The 22,247-nt window shown below is 43.6% G+C and overlaps 1 protein-coding gene across 6 annotated transcripts in view; it reads left to right on the top strand.

The window, feature by feature from the left end:
* The window catches only part of NFATC2 (nuclear factor of activated T cells 2), a 137,200-nt gene that overhangs the window by 47,086 nt on the left and 67,867 nt on the right, over positions 1 to 22,247 (top strand). For all 6 annotated transcript variants that reach the window (XM_060277311.1, XM_060277313.1, XM_035121779.2 and 3 more), the window contains exons 4-6: positions 2,655 to 2,857; positions 3,897 to 4,069; positions 17,805 to 17,945. In XM_060277311.1, coding sequence (XP_060133294.1) covers positions 2,655 to 2,857; positions 3,897 to 4,069; positions 17,805 to 17,945 — 517 coding nt within the window. The remainder of the gene's footprint in view (positions 1 to 2,654; positions 2,858 to 3,896; positions 4,070 to 17,804; positions 17,946 to 22,247) is intronic.

The following is a 22,247-nucleotide window of genomic DNA, read 5'->3' as shown; positions in this document are numbered from 1 at the left end:
GAGCTGCGCACCAGCTCGGCTGGTCCTCACAGAGGCTGCAACGCGCGGCCTGGCGCACATGGCGCCGGCGTCGGCTCCGCGGCCTTCCGCTCCCGCCAGTAGCAGATGGAGCGCGAAGCTCTTCCCGGCCCCGCATCGCGCGCCTCTTCCCTGGTAGCTGTTGTGGTAATGAGCTCATATATGTTTACATTCACTTGCTTTTATATAACCTAATTGGCTTGCTTTGCTGTTATCCTTATCTGTGGGCTTGGAGTGCTAGGCTCTGAGCCCAGAAAGGGGAGCTATCTATAACGTTTGGGTCAAGCGAAATGACACATGCTGCTTTGTGTATAAAGAATATATACACTTTTGCTTGGCCGCGGACTAGCCATCTCCTTGCTGCAAAGTCTGTCCTGCATCTGCAAAGGCCAGAAGAACTGGTGGACTGATTTGCTGTAAGTCTCCAACTTCCTTTAATAAAGCACTAGAACTGGCCATTCTTGATTAAAGGGTTTTATATTGAGTGCAAGCCTAGAAAACTCTAGGCTTCCTCTGTAACCCATCAGGAGCTACTCAACAAGACATTCAGTAGGAGCAGGCATAAGAAGAGCCTGCTGGATCAGGCCAATGGCCCATCTAGAATCATAGAATCATAGAGTTGGAAGAGACCACAAGGGCCATCCAGTCCAACCCCCTGCCAAGCAGAAAACACAATCAAAGCATTCCTGACAGATGGCTGTCAAGCCTCCGCTTAAAGACTCCAAAGAAGGAGACTCCACCACACTCCTTGGCAGCAAGTTCCACTGTCAAACAGCTCTTACTGTCAGGAAGTTCTTCCTAATGTTTAGGTGGAATCTTCTTGTAGCTTGAATCCATTGCTCCGTGTCCGGTTCTCTGGAGCAGCAGAAAACAACCTTTCACCCTCTTCTATATGACATCCTTTTATATATTTGAACATGGCTATCATATCACCCCTTAACCTTCTCTTCTCCAGGCTAAACATACCCAGCTCCCTAAGCTGTTCCTCATAAGGCATCGTTTCCAGGCCTTTGACCATTTTGGTTGCCCTCCTCTGGACACGTTCCAGCTTGTCAGTATCCGTCTTGAACTGAGGTGCCCAAAACTGGACACAGTATTCCAGATGAGGTCTGACCAGAGCGGAATACAGTGGTATTATTACTTCCCTTGATCTAGATGCTATACTCCTATTGATGCAGACCAGAATTGCATTGGCTTTTTTAGCTGCTGCATCACACTGTTGACTCATGTCACGTTTGTGGTCTACCAAGACTCCTAGATCCTTTTCACATGTAGTGCTTTCAAGCCAGGTGTTACCCATCCTGTATTTATTTTGCCCAAGTTACATTTCTCCCTGTTAAAATTCATCTTGTTTGCTTTGGCCCAGTTGTCTAATCTGTTAAGGTCATTTTGAAGTGTGATCCTGTCCTCTGGGGTATTAGCCACCCCTCCCAATTTGGTGTCATCTGCAAACTTGTTCAGGATGCCCTCAAGCCCATCATCCAAGTCATTGATAAAGATGTTGAATAAGACTGGGCCCAAGACAGAACCCTGTGGCACCCCACTAGTCACTACTCTCCAGGATGAGGAGGAGCCATTGATGGACCAGAAGTAGCCTAGACCCACTCATATCTATTCATTCATGTAAATGTCATTTGCTTTGATTAGGAAGAGCTAAACTGAGCTGCTTATTTTGAAGTTTTTATTGTTTTCATTATATTTATATGTTTCCCTACCTCCAAAAGAAACCTAGGGAGGCAAACAATAAGTAATAAAATAATAAAAACATCCTAAAAACGATTCCAATGCAGATGCAAACTGTATGATGAAAGGTTCAAACAACTCCCCCTATGCCATCTCCTAATTATGTAATTTGAGGATTTGTAAAATGCTTTTACAAAAGTCACTTTAGATTTGTTTTGCACAAGAACTCAACAGGTAACAGTCCTGTGAAGAAGGTTAGGATAAGAATGAGTGACTTGCCGAAAGCTACCCAAGGAACGTCATACTTGAGGAAAGATTAGAACATGGATCTCCAAAATAAACTACTCCCAATGCCTGCACTCACTGTTAACCACCCATGAGACGTGTTAGAGGTTTCTAGAAAACAGCTGGGGATTTCACAAGGGAGCCTTTGGCTGGTTAAATGATGGCTTTTTAAACGTGTTAGGTGTTTGTGTTTTTGTTGTTGTTATGTTATGTTATGTATTTTGTGATTTACATTGTAGACCACCCTGTGATCTTTGGATGAGGAGCAGAATAATTAATAATAATAATAATAATAATAATAATAATAATAAATGCCACATTCTGAACCTGAATTTATTCTAGCCTTGCAAAGTTAGACCACAAAAGTTAATAACTTCTAAAAAAAATTCACTAGCCAGCATGCTCTTGGTCATTGGTAGCACATCAATAAACTGAAGGAAAGACACACACGCGCGCACACACACACACACACACACACACACACACACACACACTTTTTATGAAAGCTTCGTGTCTAGTCATCTAGAGGTGATCCTCACTTGCTCCAGGTGATCAAACAAATTACTACTGTACTTATATATCTCTCTCTTTCTGATACTATTTATATTTTGATTTGTCTACTCCTTTTTCCGTTGAAATGATGATGTAATGATTTGGTCTTTTGCCAGCTTCATGGATACATGGACAACAAGCCCCTAGGTCTTCAGATCTTCATTGGGACAGCAGACGAGCGGATCCTTAAACCACATGCTTTCTACCAAGTCCATCGCATTACAGGGAAAACCGTCACCACCACCAGCTATGAGAAAATAATTGGCAACACCAAAGTGCTGGAGATTCCCCTGGAGCCAAAAAACAACATGAAAGCAACGTAAGAGTGCTATTACGAAAAGTGTCTTGTTACAAGATATTAATGGAACAAAACTAGAGACTTAATGTTAATGCAGAAGGTACCTGCCATTTAGCTTAAACAAAAATTACTGAAGTGCGAAAGACTTACAGTGACTCAGACTTGATTCACAGTATATGTGATCTGTATGAAAAAGCTGCCTGGTTCCATCCCTTGCATCTCTAGTTAATAGGATCAGGTAGCAGATGATGAGGAAGACTTCTTTCTGGCCTGAGACTCTGGAGGTCTCCTGTCATTTAGAGTAGACACAAGTGGCAAGGTAGATGAACCATTGATCTCACCTGTTTATGAGGCAGCGTGCTTCTGAGCCTTTTCCAAAAGAGGTAGACTTCTGCGCAGAATCATTGTGGGTGATGTTACTGGGCCCTGGGAGCAATTAAATACCTGTTGGAGGCAGAAATGCTTTTGAATACTAGTTGCCAGAAACCACAGGAGGGGAGAGGGCTCTTGTGCTTGAATCCTGCTCTTGGATTTCCCACAGGCATCTGGTTGGCCACTGTGAGAACAGGATCCTAAGCCAGATGAGCCAGTAGCCTGATCCAGCAGACTCCTCTTTCGTTGTTATGTTCATGTCTCAGTGCGCATTTGAATTTCAGTCCTACTCTAACGACTGCACCACACAGATTCTTTAATTTTAAATGTATCTTTTAGAACATGGCACCATTGGGGCGATGTTTTGGGAGTCAAAAACCCCTGTTCTCCCAGGCCTTTTAAATAAGTAGGTTGGGGCAGTCTGTTTTTAATCATGTTTTTTTTTTAAGTGCAGTGAGGTTGTTGTTGTTGCTGCTGCTGCTGCTGCTGCTGCTGTACTTAGGCAGTTCCTGATTTTATGTTTTATTTTCTGATGAAAAGTGACCTTTAAATCCATCGTTGTAATCAGTGAGGTAAAAACAAAATGCTGTGTGAGCCTCATCTTTCCCACCTTGCAAATGTTTTCAGGAATCATTGGGTTATTAATTCTGTGGTTGGGTATTAACTGAGGTTTCGGCTTGTTCTGCAGCATTGACTGTGCAGGGATCCTCAAGCTGAGAAATGCAGACATTGAACTGCGGAAAGGGGAGACGGACATTGGTCGGAAGAACACCCGCGTGCGACTGGTCTTCCGCGTACACATCCCCGAATCCAGCGGCAGGATTGTTTCCTTGCAAGTGGCATCCAACCCCATTGAATGCTGTAAGTTGCATTTTCTCTCTAACTTCACTACTTTCTGACCAGCAGCGATATTTTCCATGCTGCAACCTCTCTGTATCCTGTGCGTCGATCCTTAATTAGCTGAAATTAGTCTCAAAACCTGTGCATAATTACCTGGGCGTAAGTCCCATTGAAATCGGGAGGACTCACAGTCAAATTCCACATTATGTTAGCTATTCCTATGTGCTGTTAAGTGCAAGGGTTTTCTTTATAAATGTATATAAATGCTAGTGATTCTGGGATCTTAGCATGGCGGTGAAACAGCTTACCACCTTTACCCACTGTAGTCTTGAGCCAGTATTCAACTAAATAGCTGCACTAGCACATGAATTGACACTAGTAGAATGGGATTTGTAGTTTGGCCCTTACTTTTCAGTAGACATGGAATAAAAAAATCATAGAATCATAGAGTTGGAAGGGACCCTGAGGGTCATCTACTTCCAACATCTTGTAATGCAGGAATCTCAAGCATCCATGACAGATGGCCATCTAACATCTGCTTAAAAACCTCCAATGAAGGTGAGTCCACCACCTTCTGAGGTAGTCTGTTCCACTGTTGCTCTTACTGTCACAAAGTTCCTCCTGATGTTTAGTCGGAATCTCATTTCTTGTAACTTGAAGCCATTGGTTTGGGTCCTACCCTCTGGAGCAGCAGAAAACAAGCTTGCCCTTAAGATATTTGAAGATGGCTATTGTATCTCCTCTCAGTCTCCTATTTTCCAGGCTAAACGTACCCAGCTCCCTCAACTGTCTCATAAGACTTTTTCCCCCCAGACCCTTGATCATCATGGTTCTCCTCCTGCACACGTTCCAACTTCTCAATAGCCTTCTTCAATTGTGGCACCCAGAACTGGACACCATACTCCTAATGTGGTGTGACCAAGGGAGACTAGAGTGGTCCTATTACTTTGCTTGACCTGGACACTATACTTCTGTTGATGCAATCTAGAATAGCATTAGCTTTTTTTACTGCTGCATCACACTGTTGATTCATGTTAACCTTGTGGGTCCACTAAGATCACTAGATAATTTTCACATGTCCTACTGTTTAGAATTAGGCGGTGCAGCTTTAATACAAATGGATAACAGAAAGAGGCTGCTAATCCCTTGACTCATTAGAGCAGTGTTTCTCAACCAGTGTGCCTCCAGATGTTTTGGGACTACAACTCCCATCATCCCTAGCTAGCAAGACCAGTGGTCAGGAATGATGGGAGTTGTAGTCCCAAAACATCTGGAGGCACACTGGTTGAGAAACACTGCATTAGAGTACAATTGAAATTATGGAGGTACTTCCAGAACAGATAGAAATCTGAGATTTGGCACACAAGTTCTCAAAGATCTTCTGATTATTTGAAACGTCTGGAAATGAGACATTTGTTATGACTCTCACTCTGAACACATCATATTCAGACTGTTTTCGGGCAGTACTCCAAGAGACAGCAGGACAAGCAGCGCAGGAGATCGACGAGAGGGGTGTGGGAGTTTCCCTTTTGCACTCTTTGATAAGCCCCACATTGGAGAAGAGGGGATTTCCACTGGATGTCTCAGTGACTGCCAAATGTGGGCTATACTCTCTCAGCGGATCTCCCATGGAGAAAATGTTCTTGGCCCTCTAGCATATGTTCATCCCACCAGAGATCTCATTTCCAGCTATCATCCTTTCAGTGTAGGAGGTTTGCATCAGGAACGAAGGGTGCTCGGTGTCTTCACAGAATAGGACCTGTGGAAGGGCCTCCATTCTGGCACATCCAGAGATTCTTAGTCATTTTTGGAGGGCTTGCGCTTCTGAGTCTCTTTGCTCATCCGGTGATGCTTTATTGTTAGTAACCTGAGCTTTCTCAGTGGTTTGGGGATTTCACAGAATCATAACGAACCATTTTCACTTCTTTTATTGTGTGACTCACAGTAGTGCACAAAGCCATGTTGTAGCAATAAACTGCCTGAGAAAGTTTACTTAAAAGACCCACTCTGTGGCTTTTGATTGTAATGTAATCCTTCCCCTAAGGGAGGTGTGGGGAACCTGCAGCCTCTCAGTGTTGCTGGGCTGTAACTCTTATCGTTTTCCACCACTGGCCTTCTTGGCTAGGGCTAATGAGAGCTGGAGTCCAACGACATTCTGCAGCCACAGGCACTGGGAGATGCTCCCTGTTTCAACATGTTGTTTAGGCTGCAATCTGAACGTCTGAAAAATGTGTCCTCTTTTGAGGATCCCCAGGGACATGGCAGGGTGAAATGTCTTTGCCCTGCGCATCCCTTTGATGATTGCCAGGGTGCCTTCCCAGAAGGCGTTCTGGTGATCTCTGCCAGGAACACGGCAGGGCGAAGCATCTTCGCCCTGGGGCATCCTCTGCAAGGGATGCGGCAGGACCAAACGTCTTTGCCCTGCCACATCCCTTTCACAAAGGTAAGGTGGCTGGCAGTGGGTGGGGAGATGGCAGGCCAAGTCAACCTGGATGAGTTGGAGGGGTGTCACACGTGTGACGCCATACACGCACGATCCTCCCCCCCCCAGCACAACTCGGCACCTCTGGCAGATGCTCTATCACTGATATATACCCTTTCTTCTAATGGCACCACTCACTTAGAAGAGGAAGCTCCAAGGTTTGTGAAAGAACAAAAATACTTTATTGGGGGACGGGGGGGGGAGGGACCCTGAGCGAGTCGAACATCCCAAAGCAGCTTAGTGGGGACTGTGCATGCTTAAGGGACACAAAATATTAATTATTTGGGAAAGTTCAGGGTTGCATCCAACTAAGTCATACTTGGAGCAGACTCATGACTAACTCAAGGTCATTGGTTTCAGTGGGTCTGTTCTGAGCATGGCTTGGTCTGATGCGGTATATGGGCGGAATTTGAAATGGTGCTATATCGGAGGTTTCCATCAGCGCAAGCATGTCAGCTTGGCTTGACAGAGCAAACCTCCCACCCATCTTGCCATGCGCTGTTGTGGGGGTTCTCCTGACATTCCCCCCCCCACGAAGGTTTTAGGGAGCATTGGGGCACATGGGGGGAGAAGAGGGGAGAAAAGCCCTGTTGCTGAAGTGGAAGCCCCTTAAGGCAACAAAGCAGCTGTTGCTTTATTCTCTGTGGCTGAGCGGTAGCTCTCCTGCAAACCTGTTCTCATTATAAATATTATTTTGGCAAAATTAAATTTACTTCAGAAAAGGTGTCCATTTGAGTGATTTAGACGTTTCCCCAGTCTTCAGAAAGTTGGTTTATGCCAATGAATTTTGGACAAATATTTGGTTTCCTTTTATTCAGCTTCCTTGGAAGTTTCATTTTCTTCTTCTTTTGTTTCTTTCCCCCTCTCCAACTCAGTTTTCCCCATAAAATTAGATATTCTGCATTAACGATATGTGGCGCAGTTGTAAATTCAGTGGAAAGAAATAGTCAGTTTAGAGAACGAATTCATCTTGGCAGGCTTTCTATGGCTTTCTTGCTAGTGAATAGATTATCAACAGTAGGCTAGCGGCTAGTTTAAGCATAGCAAAGAACCGTACTTGTGACTCCCGGGAGATTAATCTGCCTGCCGTTTTTCAGGCAGCATGCTGTGAACGCTCTGCATTTTCAGTAGCTCCTCCAGTGAACTCTGAAAAGCGTACCTCTCGCTTTAAAAAATGCATTGTTTTAATGTTACAGCTGCTCTAATAAAACCTTTGTTATGGCTACCTTCATAAAGACTTCGTATCTAGGAACTTATGCTGAAAACGAATGATGCAAATTGATGGAATAAATGCAAATAGGCTTACTTTTCACAAATACATTTTGTTTGCATGGTTCTTTCTGAACTCAACCTTTAATCCCTTGTGATAGGGAGAGTTGTAAAGACTGGCATAGTGGCAGGAAGAGTAGTATAGTATGAGTCCCATGGGGGGGAGGCAGGGTGTGAATTAGTATTATAAAAACAATGACAGTAACAATAGCATTAAATAAATAAATAAATAAATAAATAAAAAATAAAATAAAATGAGTAATACTCTAGGAAAAGTAAGGGCAGGCATATAAGGTGTACAAGCTTAATATTTTTGCTTCTTCAGGAACTTTGCTTTTACTATTAAAACAAATATTTCTAGCCTATCTGGTACCAGTGGTGGCCAGAGTGGGGTGGAGTTTAGAAGCGGCATTTCCCCAAAATTCAGAAATAAAAGTAGATCTTGGTTAAGCCTTTCACTGGTCTTCCCAAAGCTATTTGCACACTGCCTTCTTCTAAAAACGCATCTTACTAGAACTAGAAACGATAATAGCTTTCATTTATGCATTTTAAATAGTTGGACAGTCATCTGGCTAACAGAAGATGCAAAGACCTTTGGGTCTCGTTGGGCTTCTTCCCCCCCTTTGAGTTTAGAATGAGCAGGAAGTGGGAGGGATAGAAAAGTCTGACATGAACTACAAAGTCATTCTGGGTTTATACTGGTGTGATTGCCTACAGGAATCAGGGGTGGGGTGCAGCCCATAGCGAAATACAAGGCTGCATTTTGCTTGCTGGTCATCCTGTTTGAGGAGTTGCCAGGGTTCTGTCTCCTCCAGTAATTGCTATCGCCAAGGAATTCAAGCAGAATAAAACTTAAAAACCCAAGGTGGTGCATGGTTATAGCACAGTGGGTTTTAATCTCAAGAGATCACTTCCATGAAGATTTAAGAGGAAGTACTTTATTGAGTCTACTAAAACATTCTGATAGTTAACCCTGCCTGCCATTAATCTCCTTCTTGGTAGGGTTGGTGTTCTGCAAGCATCATTCTTAAAACAAACAAACAAACAGGTTTAGTGACCTCTTCTTATTTATCTTTACTGCTACTTACATGTCTTCCTGAGAAAGGCTGAAGAGAGAGATTGGTTTTGGATTTATGTGATGTTACAGTAAGGGTGTCAGCAATATCTTCATGAAGGGCACCCAAATTCTGCTTGGAATAAGTGAAGCAAATGCCTACCCATTTTATTATTTGCATAATTTATTCCAGTTGCAATATTTGGGCTGTTGCAGAAACCAAAAGAAGGAAAGAAAGGTTTCCTGTTGGTGAGAAAGTTGTTTCTGGGTGGATTTTTCGTAAAGCGGGCAAAATGTCTGAGAAAATGTCCAATTTGTTTTTGGAGACTTTGCTCAAAAAGCTCAACATTTTTTTTTAAATATTGCAACCCTAGGATAGAGGAACTGCCCTTGGCAATATGGAATTCACAGCCACAAGATGTGGCGATGACTCACACAATCTCAGTCTAACCATACCTGGCACTGAACATAGGGTAAAGCTGGGCTTAAAATAACAACAACAACAGCACCACCACCAAGCAAAGGGGGGGCTGATCCAGATTGAGACTGCAGCTGCACTCATCCCTACACTCATGCACATGTGTAGTCTAAATACTGGTAGGTTAGTGTGTAATGCTAGGGACATCTTTCTTGACCTAAAGCAGCTCGTAATACAAGAACAAGACTATATATTGATGCATTATTACAATCAACAGTCTAACACTAATTCATTTCGAAGCAAATAATAATGCTCCAAAGATAAGAATAGATTTCAGTAGTGCTAACGTTATAACATTTTAAATGTATTGCGATATACACCACAGGAGTCATTAAAACACAATACAGATTGGTAAGTTTTATCAGTTGTTGCAATACAGAAGCCAGAGCTGGATTGCCATAAAAATTTCCAGTCCACTGCAGTCAGGTATGAATAAATAATATCGCCAGCAGCCAGTGCCAAGAGCAGGAAATAGCAACAAGGTTTTTTTTGCAGCCGGCGGTGCAGTAGCTTAAATGGAAGCTCCATGGGTCTGCTGCTTCTGAATGTCAGGCGTTGGAGGGGCGTGTGGCGGATGACAACCCAAGGAGGGCTCTTCTTGCCTTCATGTTCTTGCCATTTCTTGGAAGCATCTGAATAGCCACTGCTGAAAATAGGATGTTGAACGAGATGACCTTCAGTCTGATCCAATAGGGTTCTCATTCTCTTCTCAGTACACACCTCCATGATTAATTTCCAGTCCCTCACCAACTGCTGTTGACGAATGCTTTCTTCACTTCTAGATGTGGACTAGATGTTCTATTTACAAACTGGAGAGACTCTGCTTCCAGAAGCCAAATTCAATGCCAGATTCAGGAGCTTTGTGGCACCCTACCTCCATCTTAAGAATTTCTCCTACTCCATCAAGCCTCAGGATCATGGAGAGCTGCTACTAGTAATAATATCCAGAAATGCAGCCTTCATGATTGCTGCTGTTCCCTATTAGATTTTGCGACTACCGTCTTTAGCAGCATCAGATCGGTATTGCCAGGGCTTTGGGCATGCTATGAGAATGCAGAATGTGTAACATTGGATACAGAAAGTGCTTCCCTGAGAATCTAAATCTTTACTTGTTTGTTTTTAAAGCACATTTCTAATCTTTAAGGGTAAGGATGTGCTTTAAAGTATGTGGACAATGTCTGATGAAATCTCAAAAGCCAGAAGGGTACCCATAAGGGTAGCCAGGGACAGGGAATGTAAATATTGGTCCATTTTGGCTATCTCAGTTTCTCATTTTTCCAATCTTAAATTCAGGTTTCTGCTGGCATTTTTAATGCAAGTTTTTCCTAATAATACATTTCTGTCTGCAGTTTTGACTAATCTACTCATTTTTGTAAGCGCTTTCTCATAACATATTCATTTCTATACACATTTCCCTGTTACATATGCATTTTTGTAAACGTTGGTTGGAGAACTGCATCGCAAAATGTAGATAAGTGTGACTTCTGAAAGTTGGTTGAGCTTTGGTTCTCCTGTTGCTTTGGAAACAACAAGCTCAATAAATTCAACCTTAAATGTGAACTGAATTGCATTTCTCCTCCATCCCTGCTTGGGACACATAGCTCCTTCTCTGTTTCTGTGAGAAGAATACAAAAGAGGAGGGATCGTGTAAATTTGTATAAATGTGCACAGGCTGCATAAATGTATACACTCTACTTGTTGCTTCAGTTACACCAAGCCCCAGGCATTGCCCTCACCCTGAGCATATGAACTTCCCTATGGCATTTCCTTGACACGGAGTCAAAAATATTGCTGGTGAACTTGCTCTTGAAGCAGCCTAGCAGGTTGACTGGCTTATGTGCCTTGGCCTTCCTGGTTCTCCCCGTGTTAAGCCAAATTATTTTGCTTCCCTATTTTGGCCCCTTTCTCTTGGGTTCTGAGGCTCAGGAAACAAAACTCAGCAGAGATCCTGATAACCGCAGTTCCCTTTTTTGTTTCTCTTCCACTGCTGGCCATAATGTAATTTTTGGCACGGACGACCCGTAACATCTTGATTTGCAGGCGGTCAAATAAAATACAGAAAGAAAACCCCCTCACGCCCCCAGTGCCATTAGCAGAGTTGACATGCTGTTTCAAGGCAAAAGTGAGTGTTTCGCCTAGCATTTGCTTTCCTGCATTATGTCAGTGGCTGTTGCTATTGAAAGTAAACACCCCAACGGGATAAGTCAACAGTGTTATGTTTATACAGAGCTCATAAACTACAGTAGCTGTTGGTCTGCTTTATGGAGTGCCAGGCCCTGAGGGGAAGAGAAAGAGTAGTGTGAAATTACTGCCTACATTTCACCTATCCTGAGCTTTAGAAACGGTGAATTTACTGGGGATTAATTTAACAGAACATACAAAAGAAAACAAGCTTCATCCGAATGATACCAAGGTATCTGTTTGTGTTACTCCCTTCCGTACACGAGAACGCCAAGCAGACTAACGACAGACTCTCATTCTTTTTCAAATATTTCCATACTTCCAAATTTGGAACCCTAAAAACACAGTTTAAAATAGAAGCTTCAGGGTGGGTGGCCCTCTTTTTTTTTTCAAACAAGACACAAGAAACCAAATTGAAATACACATCAACAACCAGAAGGCAATCTCCACATCACATTGTCAACAGAGAAGATTTAACAAACACATAACACACACATACCCACTCCAACAACCACAGCTAGGCACTCCCAGTGATAGCAGATTCAGACATAATGGTTACAGGTAACAATGGCAACAAAACCGACAAGTCATTCCTACATTCTTGTAGCTTCTAGCTACTTTGAACTCGTACCCATGGTAGTTTAAAGTGGATTTGATGCATCCGACAGGTGAATGTTCTTTGCGACATCCACACATTGTCCTAATCCAAGTGGCAGCCCGCATTTCCTCTCATTTAACTAATATTTTCCTGATCCACAGATAATGGTGTAAGGGTGTGTGTGTGGAATGTCCATCATAAAATCTCAAATTACCTGAATGGATGTTCTGTTGTGCCACTCGGCTTTCTTTTTAAACAGGCCTGATGCCTTTTGCTGGGGGCAAAATCACCACACACCCTACTTCCATTGGTGAGGCACCAGTGGCAGGGCTAGACACAACACACCCATTTTTTAATCTGCTGCTTTGTGCAGTTCTAGTCTTATCAGAAAACTTGCATCTAAAAATATAAAATAAAATTGGTCATGCACTCAGGTAAACAGATGTCTCTGCACATGCCCACAATAGAGCTCACGTTTCTGTAACTCAGAGGGTAGAGAACTAGTAGGGCTGCCATACGTCTGGGATTTGTGGGTTGAAAATAGCGTCCGGATGGAATTTCCGAAAACCGGTAAAAATGTATGGGGAAACCTGGGCGTATGGCAACCCAAGTCGGAAGTGTTGGTTTTTTGCTGATTTTCCTCCTCAATAGCTCAAAAACTTCTTTAAAAAAGAGAGAGATTTTGAGAGAGAAAAAACTCATCAACTTTGCTAAAAACCACTCACCAACTTTTTGAAATTTGGCAACCCTAGAACTAGTAATTGAGGGGAAGGAACATAGCACAAATGCATCCCATTGAGAATTGTCCACCAGTGTGGATGGGAAAGACTGAGATAGAGTTCAATTGAAAGCGCTTATGTGTGGACGAATGAGCACAAAAGCACATATGGAAAAATCAGAATTCTCTGACCCAAGTGCACAGTAACACTCTGGTGTGTACACAGCCTCAGGATTTGTGGCCTTCAGGAAGTAAAGGATTTTGTTCACAATCTGTTGCACTTTCCCACACGAGGTTTTTAAGCAGAATTTCCAGACAGGAATTCCTAACACTGGAAAGGTAGAGTAAGTGTGTTCCCTTCTTATGGGTAAGGACACATGTGACTCATGAAGTAGCTCTCTTTGTGTTGGCAGTGCAAAAGAGTAGAAATAAATTGGTTGCACAAAATGTGGTTAGGTATTGCAGCTCATCACCTTTCATTATATTTTTTTTTATTTGCTTGTTTTACACACTGTAAACATTTATAGCTGGTTTTATGCTTTCGTTTGTAGATTGTACATTGTTTGCAGTATTGCAAGGCTGAGATTTGTTCCCTTGTTTGACAATGAATGATGGGCCCAAGCAAATAAATGAGACTGGCTGACTAATTGGCTTTAGGGGAGAGTGCAGAAACCCAGCGCTTGGTATTTTGTATTCTCATTTTGTTGCCGGCACCATCCCTGCATGGCACTGGAGCAGAGCCGCTCAGCTTGGGAGTCGCGGGGGGGGGACACCGAGTGTCACCCCCCTCCCGAGTGGCACCCGGGGTGAACTGCCCCATCACCCCCCTTGCTACGCCAGTAGTTGTGGGCCACCTTATGCAGAGAGAGTTCCAACAAAAAATGTCCTTTCTTGGTCACCTTACTCCTTATCTCGAGGGTAGGGAGGTGCTCTGATGAATGACAGGTGACCCCAGTGTACAAGTAGGTTGATATGGGAGCAGATTTTTGTTCGAGTACCTGGGTGTCAAGCTATTTAGGGCTTTACAGATAAATACCAGCACCTTAAATTAGGCTTGGTAGCAGAGAGCTGTGGAGCTCTTTCAGAACTGGGGTGATTAGTTATTAACTAGCTGTCTTCACGGGCAGTTCTACATATAGTGCTACCTTGGTTTTCAAACGTAATCCATTCCGGAAGCCCGTTTGACTTCCGAAACGTTCGAAAACCAAGGCACGGCTTCTGATTGGCTGCAGGAGCTTCCTGCACTCAAGCGGAAGCCACGTCAGAAGTTCGGCTTCCAAAAAAACGTTCGAAAACCAAAACACTTACTTCCAGGTTTTCAGTGTTCTGGAGCTGATTTGTTCGTCATCTAAGCCATTCGAGAACCAAGGTACCACTGTATAATGTATTGCAGTATTCTGGATGGGAGGTCGCTACTTCATGATAATTGTGGTCCCCATCCAAGAGAGATTGTAACTGGTACACTAGCCCAAGGTGAAGATATTTGGCTCTCTAGGGAGAAATCCATGAATCCTCCCAGGTGCGAAGCTGATCCTTCAGGGGAGCGTAACTCCATCCAAAATAGGTTGAACACCATCTCCTTGAATGGAAGGAATTCTGGATAAACTGTAAGCTTGAATCTGGGAACTATTCTACTGTATTAGCTAAACTGAAGGCTTTGTAGCAGAATGTATATATTCAAAGCACATTTGTCAAGCTACATTGAAACTCCCTTTGGAAATGTCCACTCTCAGGACCAATACAGCTGAAATGCTCTCAAAGACAACCTTTAAGCTTGTTTTCTTTTGAATGCTGTAGTTGGGTTTGTTTATTTATTGCTAGATATAATTTACTCTTGAGTTTTCAGAACCATAAATCTCCTGTTAGTGATAAATCCAATTATGAACTCATCAGGATCTTGACTGTTTACAAAGAGTGATTAATCATATAAGCCATGTGGAAGAAATAAGCAACTTCTGTGAAAGTAATCTCAATGTATGTTCTTAACTGGCAGTCTTGTGAGCCAGCTGAGTGAATAATAAACTGTGAGCTCCTCGATTATATATAAACACCTAGAATTGCATGAATGATTAATTGTGATAAGTGCAGAACTCTGCTTTGAAAAGTACTGAGTAATTTTTAAATGATCCAGTGAGTGGCTCATAGAAATCCACAACCCACTGAGAATTAATAGACATGCTGCTAGTTTTCTGAAAGTCAGTATTTAGGGGAGCAGAGCTCCATAATATTTTTTTTCAGATCAGAAGCAATGACATAATTGGCCAGATCTTTGGGGTAACTGATGGACGCATAGTCTCTGCCAAATGATGGAGGCAATAACAAGGCTTTCAAGTTTCTTTGTGACAGTTTAGCACAGAGGAAGTCAGAGAATGAGAAAAATAATCGAGCAGAGGCTGCATATTTCTTTCCTTTCCTTTGATAGAGTTTCTACTTCATGCTAGCCATTTGTTATGCTTTGTATTGCTGCTGTTTGTTCTCTGTATGAATCTAATCTATAGAGGGAATGGATATTTTATATTAAAATTTTATGTTGTGAATCTCCCTGTGATCTACGAACAAAGGACAGTATTCATCATCACCATCATAATAGCTGCCTGTATTTTTGGTCTCTCCTTGGGGATGCCATGATGAACCTCCATTCTTCAGAGTTCACCTCTACATTATTGTGGGTAGAATTTTATCTCTCGAGGTCTAATCTTTGGAAGGCTTCTTCGTGTTCAAGCTTATAGAAATGCAGCAAGATTGTTTCAGCAGACACAGATGAGTAGGGTAGCTCAGTGGTCATACAAGTGTGTTGCATGAGGAAGGCTTGATCCCTGGTTTTCCCTGTTAAAAATATCTCAAGCAGCTGGGTTGGAAGACCTCTGCCTGAGATCTTTGGAAAGGTGGTGCCATTCAAAGGAGAGCCGTGGTCTAGACCAGGAGTAGGGAACCTGTGCCCTTCAAGATGTTGTTGAACTCCAAATCCCATCAGCCCTATCCAGAATGGTCAAGAATGGGACTTCTCCTGCAATGTTTAGAGGGCCACCGGTTCCCCGCCCCCTTTGCAGGTGGACCAGTCGTATCAGCTTCCAAACGGAATATGCACTGTTTTCACATTAATGTGTGGGGTCAACCCTCAAAATGTATAGCCTATTGTAGTTTTTTCGTTAGCCACTGAAAGTAGCTTGAAACCCATCAACTCCACTGCTCTGCTTACAGCCTAGTCTTCATTTCCTGCCTATGGTTTGGCTTGCTTGCTTCTTCTTTTTCTAAAAAAGCCCTTTATGATAAAGTAGGTCACATGACTTGTTAACCGCAAAGGCAAGCCACAATTTTTACACACCACTATAAATCCGTGAAATGTGGACTGAGTGTTGGTGTGCACAGTGGGAAGACTCCTCATGGCAAAGGTAGCCAGATGTGTTGGACTCCATCTCCCATGAGTCCCAGCCAACACATCGCCAGTGGTCAGGGATGACGGGAGTGGAACCCATAACAGCTGGATGGCGTCATGTTGGCTGCTGGAGAGGCCATGCACAGATCATTGTTTAATACAAGCAGGAGGAAATAAAAAGATCCACCCACAAGCAGAGAGGCGGTGTGAATTGGCTGTCAGGTAAAGGTTAATCACCCTCCAGAATAAATATTTTCTCCGCCCACCCCCCAAAAGCACAAGCAGTTAGCATGAAGAGATGTTAAACTGCAGAACAAAACCCTCCAGAGGCCTTCAGTGTAGGATGGGACAGATGTGGAGGAGTTTGAATTCAGGTCCTGAACTCCTGGGTCACTTAGTTGCCCTAGAGATGCATCTGGACCAGATAAGGACGGGAGTACTTGATCCTTTCCAGCTGTTGCAGTTGTGGGGGGAGATTTCTCAGATGGCAGCTCTCTTGCATTATTCTGCTTCTGATGACACGGGAGCTTGGTTATGTGGATGGATGCTGTGTGCTTCTGCTGAGTCTTGTGCATTGATTTAACGCATTGTTATGAAACTGTGGTTCCCAGTGCTGAGCTCGGTCTCCCCAAGAAAGCAGGGCAGTTGCTAAGGGAACGGTTTGCGCCTACCCACCCCCACCCCTCTAACTCTGTACTGAATCAGGAGGTAGGATGAGGAGAAGGTTGGAGGTCTTACTGTTTTTGTTTGTTTTTGAGGTGTGTATTTTTGTGTTTTGGTATTGTAAATGGCCCTGTGATCTTCGCCTGAAGGGAGGCCCAGAAAATAATAACAACAACAACGTGCAATTCTTAATTACTGAGGGGTGAGAATAGGACGGGAATGTAATTTGAAGGCCATGCACCACACAGTTCTCATGGGTATACTGAATCATTTGGATTGTTGTGCGCAGATGTGTTTTGCTTCCAAAATAATTGGCATGGCACCACCATGGTTCCAGTATTAGAGGGAATGGTGCATATGCATACACACACACACACACACACACACACACACACACACACACGTATGGGTACATAAGCTGGAGGGCAAAGTAATGAGAAATGGACACCTCCCTGCTGCCCAGATGGCTCCAAGGCCTTCATATTTCAGCTTGGAACGAGTTACGCTTCAGTTCTTTTTAAAGGAATTCAGGGCTGTCCACTGGAATCCAATCTGCAGGTGGTATATTGAAAGTTCCAGGGTTGTAGTATACTTGCACTTGAATATTTGGCCATTGACTTGGAAATAGACATGGGCTGGCTCCAGCTCATTCAGCCGAGTTCTCCTTTGTCAGGGACAAGGAGTAAGGCCAGTGCAGCTGAGGCATTGGAGCCAGCTCCTGATTATTTCCATATAAAAATGCTTTGAGTATAAATTTATTTTTCCTCCTCTCTTTTTTCTTGTCAGCCCTAAATTTAGACTCGTGGAGAAGTTCTTTTGGCAGCAAGGGGATGGCAACCGTGACAAAATAGATCTTGTTGGTAGTTCTGAAAGTTCCGAGCAAAAAAAGAAAGAAAAGAAAGATCTGGTTTCATTCATGTCTCTGTTTTGTCCACAGCCCAACGCTCTGCTCATGAACTTCCGATGGTCGAGGCACAAGATGTTGACAGTTGCTTAGTATATGGTGGACAACAGATGATCCTGACGGGCCAGAATTTTACTGCAGAATCTAAGGTTATATTCACAGAGAAGACACCAGGTATGATGTTCGTTGTATTATTTTTCAAATTAGGCTGATCGAGGAGAACCATGTCTTATAGGACTGGGTCCTACAAACGGTCATTCAAACAGGGCCAGCATAACCAGAAAAGAATCACTTTATTGGAACGCAGCAATGCTTTGATTTCTGACCTGAATCATACCTGACCTCAAAAAACAAAACAAAAATCTTTAGCATGGACTCATTGTTTTCCCTAGCCAAACATCACACAGGTTCAAACAATGGCGATGACTAATAAGAATACAACACATTTCATTCGCATGCAATTATAAAGCCGTTAAGGCTGACCCTTAAAAGCTCTGACTCATTTTGGAGCTAGTTAGTAATAGATGCCACCCGCTTTGCAATCTCTCAGGGACCGGCTTCCCCCCCAGAGACTGCCACAAACATCTCATGCAATCGACGCTTTTAACTTTCTTCTGTCATTATTGTTTAAAGCAGCAGCCAGCCAGCCCCGGTTTGCTACATTGTAAGCTGGTTCTGAAACTTGCAAGAAGCAGCCTCTGGGGCTGCACAGGAGCTGCTATATGGTGGTGGTGGTGGTGGGAGTGGAAATCCTCATTGTGCCTGTGTTGGCTGGTGTGCATGCACAGAAGTGCACCCATAATGGAGGCTGATGGCTTTCTTGCCTGAATTAGGAGGTCCCTTATAGTGTTTGCTTAAGGTGGCTTTGCAAAGGTCCACAAAGTCTGTTAGCCCACAGTATAGTAGCCTGCCTGCCCATGCATACTCATCTTAGCCATTTGTGGAATACTGAGGGTCAGGTGAGGGAGAAGTGAGGAAGAACCAGCTCTCATCTGCTTCCCTCTGTTTGGTGCCTTGGAGTTGATTTTTACTCACCACAGGTGACCAGCAGCTGACAAACATGAATTAATTGAGCTACAAGGCAGAGCTAAACCTAAGCCCTTGCCCTTCAATATGCTGCAATGCCCTGGTCCTTTATGGAACATTAAAGCATTACAGAAAGTTCAGTTTGGTTTGGTTTATTGTGTTTTAGCAAACAGCCATTACACACATAAAAATAATAACAACCACAATACTGCTACTAATTGTGGTTTACATTTCTACTCCCTGACTTTTAGAGGATAAATCATTTCCTATACCACCTTTAATTTTCGTTACATGAATTTGTAGAGCCTTAGCAAGAAATTTGAATGTTCTAAAGCATGCTTCTTTAATCTTGGCCCTCCAGATGTTTTTGGCCTACAACTCCCATGATCCCTAGCTAGCAGGAACAGTGGTCAGGGATGATGGGAATTGTAGTCTCAAAACATCTGGCGAGCTGAGGTTGAACCCTGTTCTAAAGGATATATACTTCTCTGCATCAGACAACAGAAAGCAAGGCTTTGCAAGAGATGGCCTTTCCTTCTGCCATCTTAACAATGGGTGGATGTAGTTGTTTCTAAGATCATTTATAAAGAGGGCATTCAAGGAGTACAAGAGTGGTGACTTTTATTGACATAGAGCAGGCATCCCCAAACTTCGGCCCTCCAAATATTTTGGACTACAATTCCCATCTTCCCCAAGCACTGGTCCTGTTAGCTAGGGGTCATGGGAGTTGTAATAGGCCAAAACATCTGGAGGGCTGCAGTTTCGGGATGCCTGACATAGACTTACAGCCACAAACTCTGTCCTCCTTAGAATCTCCTTCATGTCAGCCCGTCCAATCTGCTCATTATTTAGTCATGCCAGCGTAAAGGCTATCCTCCTTTTAACATCCTCCATGTATCTTGGCAGGGATTAATACAATGGAATGAAGGCAGCATACAATTTATTAGATTGACAAGTCTCGATCTCAGCAGTTCGTGATTGCCTCTTGGTGTCTCTAAGCCTTTGGAGTATTAGTTCCTTAGCGTTCTCAAAACCCTGCATCACAGAAAGAGAAGGATTTGCTGCTGCTGCTGCTGCAGAAGCAGTATACTACAGGCGTCGACCATTTCACACGGGGGTTCCATCCCTAGCCCCCATGTGCATCAGTGGAGTGTGTTCCATTCCCTTCCGTCTCCATTCCTCCGTCTTCCGGGGCCAAATGGACCTGCACGTCAGCATTCACACATCAATTGGATGCACCCATAACGATCCCCTCCTGTACTCAACACCAGTTTTTGGAGAGCAGCAGCCGGATGCCTTCAAGCCCTTCTTGTGTGCTTCCTGAAGGCTTCTGACTGATCTAGCTCTTCTTATGTTCTTAGGCAGGCATGTCAAACCTGCGGCCCTCCAGATGTTTTGGACTGCAATTCCCATCTTCCCCAACCACCGGTCCTGCTAGCTAGGGATCATGGGAGTTGTAGGCCAAAACATCTGGAGGGCCGCATGTTTGACATGCCTGTTCTTAGGGATGCCTTCTCAAGTGGTGTCCTTCACATCATCCAGAGTGACCATCCTTAAGAAGCAGCCTTTCCTTTAGGCACTTCTCTATCTTTGTGTTCAGAAAAGAATGTGTCATGCTCTAAAATGACCTGCCCCCCCACCCTTCTCCAGACTAGATGCATAACATGAGGTGTGTCTTGTTTGCAAACACCGGCGGCAGAAGGATGTCCTTTATAGTACTTGGAAGCACCATTTTCAAAAGTCTTACAATTGGAGCTTCTGCACAGGTGGAGCACTTAGTGCTAGTTCATTCAAATATAGGCAGATTTAGAGCTGTCCGTGGCAACTTTTCTTACACAGTTTGACTTAGTCTGCACGGTTCCTACCAAAATGCTGATGAGCAGCTCTGAGGGCAAGCAAAGCCACAATAAACCCACTGTGAGTGGATTGCGCATCCTCCTTCTTGGTGACACTGTTAATTTCCTCTTTCAGATGGCTGAGGCTAAGAAAAGGCCCACATTTTTATGAAAGAAAGAAGAAAGTATGCCAGCACTTGGAGGGGAAAGCATGCTCGCTTATCTCTCCATTTCACTTTGATGACTCATGAGGACATGTACACCCTAGCTGTACTTTCACTCATCACAAGACCAGACCAGCCACACTGCTTAGTTAACACTCACTAAGAAAAAAGAAAAAAAAAGCAGTGATTATGATATGGGCAGTGGTCTTATATACTGCAAAGTCCTCTGCATATTTTTGAAAGAAGTATGTTGCATGCCTTGCAGCCTCCCCCCGCCCCCCAAGGTTCAGGCCACTATTACCAGAGCTAGGCTGCACAATTTACCCTTAATATAACTGTGAATTCAAGTTTATATCCCCTTATAGGATTGAATGGAATACTGCAGGTGTGAGGATCATGCTTGCTGCTTCCCTCTGGTGACCCAGAATATTATTGAGAATAAACAGGGCTGACATTAGTACTCAGCATCTCCAGGCATCTGGCAGGGCCCCAGCAGCCCATCAAGAGCTGTGGTGGCAGCTGGATCTTGGAGCTCCCCATGCTTATTATTCACAGTGACCTCATTGCTCTAGGGAAGTGGCAGCCCACAAAGACCTAGAATGATGTTGCGTCAGAGTCATGATGGGCAGTGCCAGATTTACGTATAAGCTAAACAAGCTATAGCTTAGGGCCCCACTCTCTTGGGGGCCCCCAAAAAAAATTAAAGGAAAAAAATCTGGATGTACATTTCCAAAATAAAAACAGTGTTTTGTGTGGTGTAGGCTCCTATTTGTTATGTGCAAATGGCTTTAGATACCCTTTAGGCCCATAAATTACCATATATATTCAACACAAAAAACAGCGACAATTTGTCGTTGACAAGGACAGCTAGACATATAAAGGGCCCCATTACCTTCAGTAGGTTAGGGCATCGTCAAACCTAAATCCGGCCCTGATGATGGTCAGTCACAATGGTAGGCAGTTTGCAGCTACAGATGTACCTTGGTTTTTGAACGTCTCTGTTGACAAACATTTCGGTTTTCGAACGCCGTAAACCTGGAAGTAAATGCTTCAGTTTTGAATGCGCCTCGGAAGTCGAACATGCCACGGGGCTTCTGCTGAGTGCAAGATGCCGAGGCCTAGCTGTTGGCTATTGAGTTTTCGGTTTTCAAAAGTTTCAGAACTCGAACGGTCTTCCGGAACAGATTATGTTCTAAAACAGAGGTACCACTGTACTTGGCACTGTATAGCACATCTCACAGCACTGATCCTCTATTGCAAGCAGGTTGGCCAACCAAAAGGCCCACCAGTATTGACACAGCAGAGAACACTGTGCTGACATGGGTCTCAAACCTGGAGTCAGCCTTGAGAACTGAGTCTTCTCCTATCTGCACAACTCTATCCTGGGTTTTGTTTGCTTCTATGTAAGTGGATAGCTTAGTTACGGAAAAGTCATATGGGTAGTGAAAATC

Source organism: Zootoca vivipara, chromosome 7 (genome assembly GCF_963506605.1).
Source record: "Zootoca vivipara chromosome 7, rZooViv1.1, whole genome shotgun sequence".
Taxonomy (NCBI): domain Eukaryota; kingdom Metazoa; phylum Chordata; class Lepidosauria; order Squamata; family Lacertidae; genus Zootoca; species Zootoca vivipara.
The sequence above is the reverse complement of the archived record's forward strand: the minus strand, read 5'-3'. Positions and strand labels throughout refer to the sequence as shown.